At 37.3% G+C, this 13939-nt stretch overlaps 2 protein-coding genes across 2 annotated transcripts in view; one reads left to right on the top strand and one right to left on the bottom strand.

Moving 5' to 3' along the window:
- The first annotated feature begins 594 nt into the window (after positions 1 to 594).
- The window catches only part of LOC131936303 (formin-binding protein 1-like), a 33265-nt gene continuing 19920 nt past the window's right edge, over positions 595 to 13939 (top strand). The window contains exons 1-2 of the mRNA XM_059293227.1: positions 595 to 745; positions 7731 to 7846. Coding sequence (XP_059149210.1) covers positions 722 to 745; positions 7731 to 7846 — 140 coding nt within the window. The 5' untranslated portion in view covers positions 595 to 721. The remainder of the gene's footprint in view (positions 746 to 7730; positions 7847 to 13939) is intronic.
- LOC131936304 (frizzled-10) lies at positions 10660 to 12996 on the bottom strand. Its single transcript, XM_059293228.1, has 3 exons — positions 12216 to 12996; positions 11737 to 11946; positions 10660 to 11140 (listed from the first exon to the last, which is right to left on the bottom strand). Exons 1-3 carry the CDS (start codon positions 12771 to 12773, stop codon positions 10949 to 10951), a joined length of 960 nt encoding a protein of 319 aa, XP_059149211.1. The 5' UTR covers positions 12774 to 12996; the 3' UTR covers positions 10660 to 10948.

Here is a 13939-nt window from a genome sequence, read left to right as displayed (position 1 = left end):
ATTTGCTATTATATACTTTTGCGAATATATCTCCGTCAAAATAAACTAATATTTATAAAAGTTTGTTATAAATAGATATGATTAATTATTTAAAACTAATCATTACTTTAAAATAGACATACAAACTTTTAATACTTTTATAATAGCAAGCTTTAAATAAAGAAAAATCTCTTAGTTCAAGCGAGTAGTTCTATAATATGCCACTTGGTAACATTGCGTCTCAGACATTTCTTACGAATTCGTTGTAAACATCAGCCATTGTTTATTCCAGTCATTGCCATTAATTACGGGAGACTACCTTATTATTCTCTTCTGACCATCTAAAATTTACTTGGTATTTTCCCCTGGTATATCCTAATAATACAAGGCCTATTGGTCTACCGGTAGTTTTCCAAACCATAAATCCACCGCCGAGGGTAGCTACTTCACCACTTATTATTAATTTCTCATATATCTTGTATGGCTGCATGTCTTTTTACATGCAAAAAACAGTATATTCTCACTGAAATTTCGTGATTACATAATACAAGTGGATCAATACGTAGAATTTCCTTGCATTTATTTTGAGCAACATCTCTCGCTTTGCCGCGAGACGAAACGTGAGTCATCTCGTCCGCCATGTTTAATTTTGGTGATAGGAAAGTAGGAGGAAGGTGATAGATAGTCGGACAAGTGTATGGTTGAAATTCAATCCAAAACTCTTACGGGTCATTAAATAGCCATGAGTTGGGGAACGGAGTTGTGGGTAAGTTCAGATTTTTTAATACTTAAGCAAAATCAGCGTTGTCTTCTTATTTATAAAATAAATGAAATTAAAATAATTTAAAATGCCAGAAATAAAAAGCGATTTGGGTAATCTATCGTTTTGGGTACGTAAAATCGCTCGCGGCTATTAATGTACGAAAACGTTACCTCATTATCAAGGCTGTAATAGAAGTATATTGTGATATGTTTGTGTCAAATATTATAGATAAATGAATAATAAACCTAAATCAATGGCTAAATATATCAATATAGAGTAAAGTTCCACGCGCGGTCACACATAGCGGAAAATTCCAAATTCCCGATTTTCATCGGGCGCTATTTTATAACCGTTTCACACAGAAACAAACCGAAAGCACTGTATTACTCCGCTGCCATTCTACTGTAATATGTATGAGTCATTTTGTATTCCTACGCATAGTATTTAAGATATTCATGTTTTAGTGACGTCCCTCCTTGCGATATTTTTTTTCCCTTTTTTTTTTGCCTGCGTACGCAAGAACCTGCTTGCCAACGAGCGTATTGTATACGTTTTGATCCAATTTTAATAATTGAAATAAATATTTTACACACTTAAACGTGTTGTTGATTGTATTATTAATTAATAGATTGCAAAAATAATAATTAAAAACATGTTAATTAAATTAATTAAAGACATTAAAAGTTGACCCAGTGATGACTCAAGGGACGCAACTATAATAATCATAACAAAGGGACGTAACAACCACTAAAAGACATAACGTAACATTTGCTTAGATATGCTTGTATGTAGAGACACAAACTAGATTTAGAAGAAGTAGATGATCGAAATAATTTAAAACAGCAGAAAAAAATAGAAAGTATACAGATTCTAGGCTTAGTTTGAAATATAGAGCATCTAGAACTAGGCTAGTCTAGCTCAAGTCGTTGGTTACGCAGCGATGTGAAACCACCGTAATCGACACCCAAGCTGCGGCCACCCCTATTTACCTATCAGGTTGCTTTATTAGCCTTATCTATCGTATGTAAAGTGTCCCGCATATATTGTAGAAGCTATTTATAGTTAACCTAGTTATAAAAAGCTTTGATTAGTTGGTTTTATTCATCTCATCCGGGACCTAGTGTTTTTCATAGGGGGAACTAGAACCGCCTACGACGTCATACCTCGAAACTTTAAAATTTAAAAACTCGACTTCCAGAAGGAGAAAAACAAAAGAATTTGACCTGGATATATTTAGAAATGGACAGGTTTACAGCAGATATCGGTAGTTTCGTATAAAACATCAAAACAAATATTGTACGAAGCGATAAACAGGCGATGATCGCACCGGTGTTTTAACCGCGCGTGGAACTTTACTCTAGGCCAGAAATTAACTTTAAACAGCAGTGTCTGCAAGCAAGATTTGCTATATAAACAGCAGCCATTTGTAAAATAGAGTGACTTCCGCCTGAATCTCACGCTTGAAGTCTATAAAAATAAAACTTTAACAAGATGGCTACTATAGTAAATGAGCATGGTTGTATCTGTTGGAAACAGAGTTTCTTCCAGGCATCTCTTCGGGGGGGCAAAGCCCCCCCGAAAAATTTTTACCGCCCCCCCCGAACGAAATGAAATTTATATAATTTATATAGAAAATATATACTTTTAACAGTGTCCGCCCCCCCGAAGAAAGTTTACCGCCCCCCCGAAGATTTCAAGTGCCCCCCCGGAGAAAAATGTCTGGAAGAAACACTGGTTGGAAACATCGCTGGTGTTCATTTATTACTGAAAAGTTTTAATTCAATTGAATAAAAACAGGTACTTAAATGAAACAAGGAAACATTTTTGTATTTTTCAAAACATAAATCCTCCTCAAAATGTGAAAGAATTATTAAAATTTAAGGAGTCACCTGGTTTTCACATAACAAGTCGCGGGCGATTTTACGTACCCAAAACGATAGATTACCGCGATTTGATTTATTCGATGCAGGCATTTCACTAGTCACTAACTAAAGTAGAGATTTATAATTTCTGTAATCGATGTTTTTTTATTAGAATAGCATAAGCTCAATTTAAACTATTCCAGATGCGTTGGCTTTTCGAAGCCTGTGCTTGTAATTGAACGAATTTAAGCTCTAAAATCTAAAGCCGAAAGCACAGACTAAACTCCCTAACTAAAGTCACTAAAGCTGTTGCAGACCTGTCGGCCAGTGTCATTATGATTTTTATTGTTGTCAATAGAATCTCTAGAGTTAAGTCTATCTAGATCTTGTAGTAGACTTAGATCTAGATATATAGAACTAGTTCAATCATAGTTTTGGTGAAAGTGCATTTAGATTAGCTAGGCCAATGCAAAAATTTAATTTCAGTAAAACAATATAATAGTTACATATTTAGATAGGGGCTGTCAATCTGATTACAGATCAGTTTGAATTTTCAAAATCTGACCATAAACAAAAAAGTTATGAATTTTTTTGTCATTAAAAAACAGCAGTTTTTTCAGACAACCGGGGTAGACCCTGAAAGAGGAAAAATACTGGGAGGGTATGGACCAAATTTTTAAGAGTTTTTCACTAAAAGTGGTATAAAAGTAAGCAGACTTCACCAATTGATGTCATTTTATGATATTTTGTAGATTTTTGTATGCCGAATCCAATGATGCTATTTTAAAAAGTGTCTTTTGATTACATAACAGACTTATTTCATGGATTATGTAATACCCCCCTTCAATTTTTTTTTACAACATCTGATAATACGTGTGATAAGAAGTCATTCTTTAAATTAAACACTGTTTTAAACCATAATATGACATTTGAATATGCTGAAGCTAATGGTGATATTTAAAATGGTCGAACATTATTACAAAACTATAAAGGTCAGGTTATGTAATTCGCACCTTTTGCTCATAATTTACCATGTATTTATTTTAAAATCTCTTTTGCTCATTGCCAGTTAACTTAAGTGAATAGCCTACTTAAAGAAAAGATAACTAATACAGTTTTAATACAAAGAGAAGGATGCTATAGGCCTAACAATAGTATATTTGTGATGATGTAACTTCTTAAAATATGTAATCTATGTGCAATCCTACAGGCCTACTCTATTCCAAAAATATAGGCATATCTTATTATATTTATATTTCTTGTTACTTTAAATGTCATACCATTGATACAACTTTCTTCTATAGAATTAGCCTAGTTACAAATGTGTCTTATCAGAATCAGTGTGCTTTATGACAATTTTGTAATATTTTTAAACACAAAAAAATTGCTCATTTTTACAATTTTAATAACATAAACATTGGAGGAAAATTTTTTTTTTTTAGCTTGTACAAGGTAGTGTAAGTTATAGGTCTATAACATAGATTTATATATGCTCAATGTTTATGCTAGTTGTAAGCGTGTGTATTTTGTAGGCCTACCATAGGCCTATTACATTAGGAAAAAAAGCACGTGTTTGAGTGCTTGACTGTGTGTAGTAGATGCTAGGTATTTTTAAAAGTTTCCCGTGTCTAGCTACACACGGAGGCGTTTATCACCATCAGCATTTGCCTAGATTTAGTTCAATCAGACGTGGGTAACCAGGTTTTCTGACCAACGAATTTTATTGCCGTATTACGTAAACACGAGGCTAGATAGGCTAGTCGGCCAACCCGATGAACGTGTCAGACGAATATTACGTAATTTTAGAGACAAAAGTCTGGGAAGATTTCCTGATCTATGCCCGAGGGTTAGTAACATCAACTCCACAAAGTGAAGGGGAAGGGAGGTGGGGTATGAAACCACCGCGAGCCGCTCGGGTACCGTACGGGTGTTATACAACATCAAAGGCGCCGACCCTCGGCTTGTCGCGTCACGGAGTAGTGGGGGCGGGGTGAGGCTATGGATGTTACATACGGTGTTACAATAGTTACAAACCGTGTAGGATGGTCAGTGACTCCCCATACCCACCCCATCCCATTTTGGTCGATTTGGCAAGCTAGTAACCTCCACGTTGTTAAGGGTTTTAAAATTTTTTAGTCAACCGAAAAAAGAGCCCGGGGTAAAATTTAATTTATTTTTTAAAGCCATTTTTAAGGAAAAGTAATGTACACAATAATGAAACGTTACGGCACGCGAATCACGTCAGCATTGTTTGGTCGGGTCGCAGCTATCCGGATTAATTTCTAAAGAAGATTAATTTTGACGATTAGTAAATACTATTACGACTTTTTTTTGCCGTTTCAATGGTTTAAAACAAAGTTATGAAACATGCCTGTCTACTTAAATATAAAATAGCAATACCCGACGAGTCAAATACGGGAACACACGTATCTATCTTTAGAAATTGTTTATAGTCTCATCCAATCGGATCGACCGCCTAGCGGCACGTGACCACACACTCTGCTGTGCTACACGATGTGTAGATCACGATTCAGTCGGACGGCGGCCGACGCGTTAATTTTTATTTTCGTTCCGTCTTAAAATGTATGGACGGCTTTATTACGAGGTGTTATAATACATGTCATACATTAAAATAATCGGCGGGATTTCAGGAATACAGCTCAAGGTTCAAATGTAAAATAGGTCAAATAATAGACCGGGAAACTTAGTTCAACTTTGCGGTCCGATATCTCCCGAAGTATTTAACTTATTTTGACCACGAACCTTGAGCGTTGTACGTCTACATTTAATCTGTTCGTCTGCCAAATTTGATTGTTGTAGTACGTAAACTCGATACGTCTATAAAAAAAAATTGTAACGCGTCATATTTAAAACACAGCAATTCGAAGCACAGCCGAGCGGTTCAGTCGGACAGCGGTCGGCGCGTCATGTTTTGATTTTCGGTCCACTTCAAAGTCTATAGACGTCCTTATTATAGGGCCTAATATGACATATCATACATATTAATAAACGTCGAGATTTCAGGAATACAGCTCAAGGTTCAAATTAAAAATCGGTTCATTAATAGCCCAAATAACTTAGTTCAACTTTGCCGTTCGATATCTCCAAAAGTATTTAACATATTTTCCCCAAGAACCTTGAGCGTTATACGTGAACATTTAATCTATTCTTCTACCAAGTTTCACTGTTGTAGTACGAAAACTCAAAGAGTCTATAGACTCTAAGTAACACCCCTCTTTTAAAAAGGTGAAAAAGCCTCCCCCCTAAACGGCACGTCGCCGCGGGGGGTAAAAAATGCGATTAAATCGGCGATTTCTTCAACGTCTGAAATAATAAAGAAATCAAACTTATACAGTTAAAAAGGTTGTTCAATTACGAACAGAATGATGTATAATATGTTAACATAAACACAATAAAAGCATGCAAAAAACAGAGTTAAACATGCAGGGGGTAGGGAAAAGCCGATTTGTCCGATTTTCTCGGCAGCGGCATTGGCCTAGCTATTTAGATAGCCAGTTAACTGAGTTAAGCTAAGCCAGATAGGCTACACAAAATTTTAAAAGCCAATGAAACTGAATGAAAGTGAACCTATCCTAATCACTATAAAAGACATTTAGTTTAGGCTAGTCAATCATGTTATTTGGTATGCTACCAACACTCAGATGTAGTAAATACGGTTAGCTACTCAAGCTTTTTTGCTAAAGATTTAGGCCTCAGTCATAAATCACTCATTCTAGGCTGTACACCTATATCCGCACTTTCTGTAGCATACTCAATAAACTACCTAGATCTAGTTGCTGTTACCAAGAGAATGAAGGACTTATGCAGTTAATCTTTAATTCATTGCTATGTTATCTATTTTAACTTTTGATTTGGATTATTTTATGTAAGAACATAATCCTTTGGCATCAGCTGCTGATCACAAAGACTTGATAGGCCTCATGGTGAAACATCAAGAGCCCCATTAAAAAATTTCGTAGGATTTCCAATGCTAGTAGTAGTAATCAGTTAAAGTAATGACTTTCTGCTTGATAATAACTAATTTTAAACTACAAGTGCCATAGACAAAATGGTTGCCAACAATGGCTGTACATCTCTCATTCTTACACATTTTTAAACATTTGGGATGCTTTCATAATATACGTAAAGGAAAAGCATCTCTCAAACAAAACGTAGCAAATTGTTACTACGATTTTATGTTATTTAACCTTTTAAAAGTAAGTTTGGAGTGGATATTCATTACCACTCCAAGTGTGTGAGAGCCAGACTATTTCTGCTGTAAAATTAGTGATGTTCATAAAATTTTTGTATAGCCCATGTATGTCATATTTTTATAAACTTTAATGGAATAAGGTTACTCGTAGTTTGCAATGCAGGCTCCCTGTGTAGTTAAATTTAATCTACTGAATATATATATCTTCTGTTTAGTATCTTATTTGGCATGACAATTTTATATACTAATTTGGCCTCTGATTTTAACTTTGGCAAAGTGTTCATTCAGATTTGTTAACAAATATAATTTTAAATTTCTGCCATTTCGATGTAGCAAATGTTAAAACTCTTACTGTGTTAAGAATATGTAATACTAAGTTCTCTTAAGTACTAACACCTATGACTATTGTTGCTGTGTTTTAGTTTGAAAAATGCTGTCAGACTAGATTTCTCATGAATTCAAGTTGTGTAGACTAGCTATCTTAAGTTAATTAGTTGTTTTTTCATTGACTTAAGTGTACCACCACTTCATTTTGACCTCTGACCTTTTTTTAGAATCCCATTGTTGTAGAAACTTTTTTTTGGTGATTAGTAATTTCTTATTTCTGCTATCATCTAAAGTGTGTTTCTACCACTGCTATGATAGCCTGGGGTCACATATTTGATATAGTTATTATTTTTTTAAAAATCAAGCCAAATTATTATTTAATATTAAATTTAATGTTGTGTATAGAGTGTGGAGAGATTAGATAAAAATAAAATACAATACAGGCTGTTTATTATTCTTTAGACCAGACCATTTTGTTAAATTAGCCAATACTAGAGCAGTGTTTCCATTGGTCAGTACTTGAGCAGGGTTTCAAAATGTTTTTGGTTTAATAAAATAATATTTTTTTTGTTTCCTTTTTTACCAGGATCAGTGGGACAATGTCAGCTCTCTCACACAGAGAGGCATTGACTTCTGTGAGCGCTTCAATCACTTTCTGAAAGAAAGGACAGCAGTAGAAATGGAATATGCCAGGAATTTGAAGTAAGTGAACACCTCATGCCCATCAGATATCTTCTGGTATACTTGCAATATTGGTTCTGTGTTTTTGTTATCTATCTTTATTTCATTTAATTCTTTCCCTTTTTTGTTGTTTGTTAATGTTTGTTTTCACAAAATCACTTGAGTTGGATTAAAATTGTTTTGACCTTTGATTTGCAAGTGGCTACATTTGTCAGAATATTTTAGCTAAGCTCTCAATTTTCAAAAGCTTTGTGGATTAATTTAATGCCTTCAAGACATATTTTAAAATCATTTCTGAATTGGGTCATAGTAAAGGATAGTTTGGTAGGGCTTTTGAACAATGGTACATACAGCTTTACATTACTCGTCTTTTCTTGTAATCAAGTTTCGTTCCTTCTTATGATCATGATGATTTTAAATAGTCATTTGCTAAGCTTTCTGTACCAATAGCAAACTGACTAACTTGGCGTCAGCTTCCATATTTGTATTATATCACTGGCTATACTGTACTATAGTCTTTCTTTCTATGGTCATTCTCTTGGAAGTGTAACTTGGTTGTAGCTTAATGCTACATGTATAGTTAGTCAGGATGTTATACCACTGGTTATACTGTACCATGGTCTTTCTTTCTAATCTGGTTCTTCTCTGGGTAGTGTAACTTGATTGTAGCCTAATGCTACATGTATAGTTAGTCTGGATATTGCTATGTGCTACCCAGCATTAGTGAGGCTGTATGTTTGTTTGGTTGGTAGCCTTCTTGTATTGTAGTTTAATAGACTATTCTGTGCCAGGTAGCCTTGTGGCTTTATCGTTACTTTATGCTGTATGTTTTTGTGTGGTTGGTAGCCTTCTTGTATTGTAGTTTTTATACACCATGCATGTCTGTGTGTGGTAGCCTTGTAGTTTTATGCTACTTGTGTATGAGAGCTCAGCTTTGTACTGCACACATTGGTGTTGCTGGTATCCTTGAAATGACTTGATACTGTATGCGTTTTATGGATTACAAGCAGGTCCTAACTAAATTCTTGCAATGCTAAATCTGGAATAAGCCCACTGCTTGTTTACAATCTGTCCATTGTCATTGTATTTGATATTAAAACAGCTTGAACATTAAACTTTCTGTCAGGGGAACAAGTAGTGTGTAGATCTCTAGATAAGAATTTAAATGTCATGATCTGACGATGGATTTTATTTCTTCTAACAAGTGTTCAAGTGGAATGTTATTGTTATGTTTGTGCTTTTTTCTTTGTTGTTGTTTATGTTGGGGGGGGGGGCTGTTGTTTTATCTTGTTGGAATCAAAGTATGACTGAGTTGTAGTTATAGCCAAATATATTACTTGTAAACAAGCTGTTTGTCCTATTTTTTTTTAAAAAAAACTTTTTTTTATGACATTGCTGATTAGTTGAAGGAAATAAATGCAACAAAATTAAAATTTAACTAAGACAAAAATAGTTCTTTGTATCATTTAGCAAGTTAGATATCTTTTATCGAGTGATTTTACTTTCCTTTTGATAGTTTAGTTTTTGCTGTGTAATGTATTAATGGTCCAGTGCCAACTTTGCTGTTGCTGTAAATAAACATGACTTTTGTTCTGACATTGTAGTGGTGGTTGTTCACTTCCTCTTCCTTTGTTCTACCCTTGCAGGGATTCAATTTCTGCACTTGTGCTGTTCTAATTCATTCTCTGTGTTCAATCTTTATTGGCTAGGGAATAACCTCTTGCAAATCAAGTGCAGGCAAAATAGGGGTTGCGGTTGTGACACATGTGCCTAGGTCATTATATCCCCCCACTCCCCCAACTAGAGAGAAAGAATACTTAGGATACCTATCCAGCTCCATATCCCGATCCTTACCTTGTCTCTATCCGCATTGATCTCTAGGCTCTTGTTGTATAGTCGTTGTGCTAATTTTTGGGGAGGGGGGTATGTTCTGCTTTCGTGGTCCTTTTCTGTATAAGTGAGGATTGTGTCTGTCTCTGTGTGTTGAGGCTGTCCCGTGAACGACGACTGGTTGCTAGTTGTAATTTGAGACGAGTCATGTTGCATAGAAGTTAATGTTTTGGTGCTTGAGAGACGTCGCAGTGCTTATAATATTTGTCGTTTCTGGTTCTAGTTTTTCTGTCCAGTTTCTGGCCCTGACCTTAACTGCGGTGTCGGCGAAAAAAAAATTCATTCTCATTACGATGCAGTTTTGTCCTTCCGGTGAAACCTTTTTTTTTTCAATGTAAAATTCAACCCCTTAAAAACAAACCAGAATCGTTTGTTATTTTAGCTTGAGGCAATTTTAATTCACTTGATACCGGAAACTTGTAGGTCACCGCCCAACTTCAATGACATTTCTGTCGTTTTGATATTGTATCGGATTTTCTCTTGTTGTTTTCTTAAAAAAAAGTGTGTATTAAGCTGTGTTAAGCGCCGAGATTTCAGTTGGCCAGGTAGATGCTGCTGATTGATTTACCTGAGATTTACCTTTGCGGTTGGCTGGGTAAAGCCGGCTGAAGTGTGCCGTCACCCGGGGAGGAAATAAATGATAGATAGGGGAGGGAATCGCTTGACATCACCTACACACTCGCTCTGATGGGAGCCTGGGCTGTGTAGAAATCACGACCGGTCAAGTGTTCGTTGGGAAATGTAGCCGGGGATTTTTTTTTTTTAGGTTGCGGTCTGATCGATTAGCCGTACCCAGGTGTAGCGGAATTCACCGATAACAGAACTTTTGGCCATTAGCGTTTTGTTCGGCGTTGAAGTCTCGCTATCATCGAGCTTGTAGTGGGTGTGGCTGTCGGATGAGCACTCACAATGTGTTGTTGGAATGAAGCAGTTTAAAACATGTTGTTGGTGTAATCAGAGATTTAATTTACATTCAGAATAAACACGTAGTAGGCAAATGTTAACTAATACATTACATATACGCTCGTTATATATAACATAACTATTACAGTTTTGGTCAGATTTTTCTTTTTTAACAAATATATCACACACCAGAAAGCATGCATATGTTTGACAGTATTGACAATGTTTGGGTATTTACAATGTGGTTCTAACTTTGGTATTGCTACCTAAGGGTAGGGTAGTAATGCTGCCCCAAAGTAGCACTGTTGTAGTTTTGCTACTGAGATCATTTTATCCCTGGTAATCAGGGGGCGGCATGATGCACGTGACTCTGCTCCCTTCTCCCCCCTCCCTGGGCACCTTCTTGGCAGTTTTGTTGTTCTGGTCGAGGTAGGACGGAAACCTGTTACAGTGGAACTTTGCCGGCCACGGCAGTCCTTGTGACATCAGCTGGTACTCGTCGTTACACTTAGCAAAGATCTCCTGATTGTGGGATATACGTACATGAGCATTAGTTTTTTTTTCCTTCATAATTTTTATAGTACGCTACAAAAAAATCAATGTAAGTTACATATTTCTAGACTATTACCAGTTAATGAAACGAGTATTGATTAGCGTTTGACTCAAGTGAATAAACTCTGGTCTATAACCAGGGCCGTTAACAGCCAGACACCGACAGACGGGGACAGAGCACGTAGCGGCCCTCTGTTTAAATAAACTAAGTGAAAAGAGTGGAATGCTGTAAGGGCAATAAGGTTTCTTCACTTTTTAACTGTCAGGTTTCACTTGGCTGAGCACGAAGTATTTTGTGTCGCAATTAGGTTATGTTATACATACTCTGTATTTCGTGTGTTCGTAGTAACGTGAGTGGGTTTTTTTCTCCATTAATTTGAAAAAAAAATCTTATAGACTTTTTTATTTTATTGCCAAGACATGTGACCGTGAGTGTTTATCTTTGTTAAGTTGTCAGTATATGCCATTTATTCCCTCTGTTATTTCTAAAGCCGAGTAATCCGACACTATGAATTGTATTCAAATGTCAACATCTGTATGCGAGAAGTTGTTGTTAGATTCCTTACCTGGCACAGCTCGCGACACGGCACCACCAGCGGTAGTTTATTGGACAATGGCTTCTTCAGTTCCGTTCCCGGTTTTGTTTTCTTGTGCGGGTCTGGGATACAAAACGGCATGTACACGCCGCACAGGAAGAACCGCAGCTTCTTGGAGCATCCGGTGTCCATGAGGGGTTGGAATTGTTGCATTTCCGCGTCGATTTCTGACACATCGGCCTAGTCAAGTTTTTCAGAGTGGATCTAAGTTGCTTTATTTTTGTATGCATTTTTGTAACTTTGTTCAATAAAAACAAAGTAAATATTTATTATTATTGAAGTTAGATGAAATTGGCAATAGTTATGCTGGTATGCTATGTTAATGATGTATTTGTTGAGCTTAGTTTTAGATTAGGCTTATAAATGTAGAACAAAGAACGTGCAGTTTAAACAGGAAGTGTTGTTATTACGCTGAAGTAAACAATAAATGAGCAAATTGAGTGACTCACCTGAAGAAACATGTTGGGTAGGGACCCTAGGGGGTACGGCATAGTCTGGCACATGGCTAACTTGTTGCTCTGACACAGGGCGTTGCTCTTGTTCTGCTTCTTCTTGGTCTCTCTCTCGGGCTTGACGCAGCGGTGCGAGTCCTTGGGCAGGAGCTGTATACACTTGAACTGCTCGCTCCAGTTGGTGTTCTGCTCCTTCATGGCTTTCTTGCACCGGATTTTAGCCTTCTTGCACGTCTCTCTACACGGGTAGTGCGGCTCGGTCTCGTCCCCGGCGCACCTGGGGAGGTACATGCCGCACAGAAAGTTCCGGAGATTGTCCGAGCATCCGGTGTCGGCGAACGGCCACCAGGGCTGTAGGGCCCAGTAGACTTGAGATTGTGTGGCGTGGCCGAACTTGTTGGGGAGTTTGGTGGAGTTGTATTTGATGAGCCCCCGGCACATGGGGATCTGGATCTCTTCACACTTGCCCGACTCTGTTGTCGTTGCACGGCTGACGAGCAGCGTGGTGACTAGGACTTGTACTATCATCAGCTGGCAGCTGCCCCCACCAGCCATCGTGTTGACAGACTTAATGTCCCGGCTAATGTGTCGCTCACTTGTTTACCTTGTGACCAGGTTTGTTTCCTTTCTTTAACTCCACCTCGTTAATTGGCAGTGTACACTTGACCTGTTGAACCTTAGACATCTGACCCCTAACTTCAAGTGGAACAAGTGTTGATCTCCGCCATCTTGAGTAATCATCCGTACGACGGCCTACTTCAGCGTCTTAGTTCGACCCTCCCCCCTTTCTGTTACTGTTCTTTTTGTGAATGAAGCGAACTCTCATGGCGCAAGGCGATAAAAAGGGGATTGTTCGTCTCCACCCTTTTTACTGCAACGATAACCTTCGTCTAAATTCTTTCAGTCAGTTATTTTTGTTCAAGGTCAACAACATTGGACGTCGAGATGTCTGTATGCTACAGGGGTCCTCACTTGGGCTAGCTCAGGTGTCAGCAACCTTAAACATTAGTTCTGCTGCTATTATTACACTAAAAAACACCTGCACGGAAAGTTGGTTCTTTTTCTTGTACTTTAACTTTAACTTGTACAGGTGTTTTTTTTCTGGCATTTTTTTCGTAGAAACATCTGTATATTGAATAGAACAAACAGCGCTTAGTCGCATAAAGTGGCTCAGTGTGACTAATGGACCGCGGGTAAAGAAAGACTGTAGTGATAGACATTACTTAAATTCATCGGTTAGTTATTTACGTGTTGCTCAACTGTGCTAATACCATCATGTTATATTCTTCTGTTAGCCAAATTACGAGGCCCTCTATAGTAGCTTGTTAGCACTTAAGTTCTGTTTTAGATTCCTCTTTCGATGTAGCTAGCATCTGATTAAGCACTACTGTTTGTGTTGCAATTAATTAGCGTGAATTGATTCTGATTTAACTGGCACTTTTCAGTGCATTCAGCTCAAGTAGGCCATCACGTTTGGCCACATTAACTGCCACTCGTGGCCACTTTGATCGGGAATATTCCCCATGTGTGTCCGCCGCTTGAGCACATTGTTCCGTAGCATCGAGGGTTGTAAAGTGATCAGTATTCACACACAAAAGTACCGCGCTTGTGATACTTGATTTAACACTCATAGTCTTACCTTAACATTTACAATCTTACTGATGATACTGTTCACTTCATTAGTGATTCTTGATTGTAGCATTCGCAATCTTACCGTAACA

Source organism: Physella acuta, unplaced genomic scaffold, assembly GCF_028476545.2.
Source record: "Physella acuta isolate Inbredline_101_S28 unplaced genomic scaffold, ASM2847654v3 ptg000175l, whole genome shotgun sequence".
In the NCBI taxonomy this organism is placed as follows: Eukaryota; Metazoa; Mollusca; class Gastropoda; family Physidae; genus Physella; species Physella acuta.
This window is presented reverse-complemented; position numbering and strand designations above follow the sequence as displayed.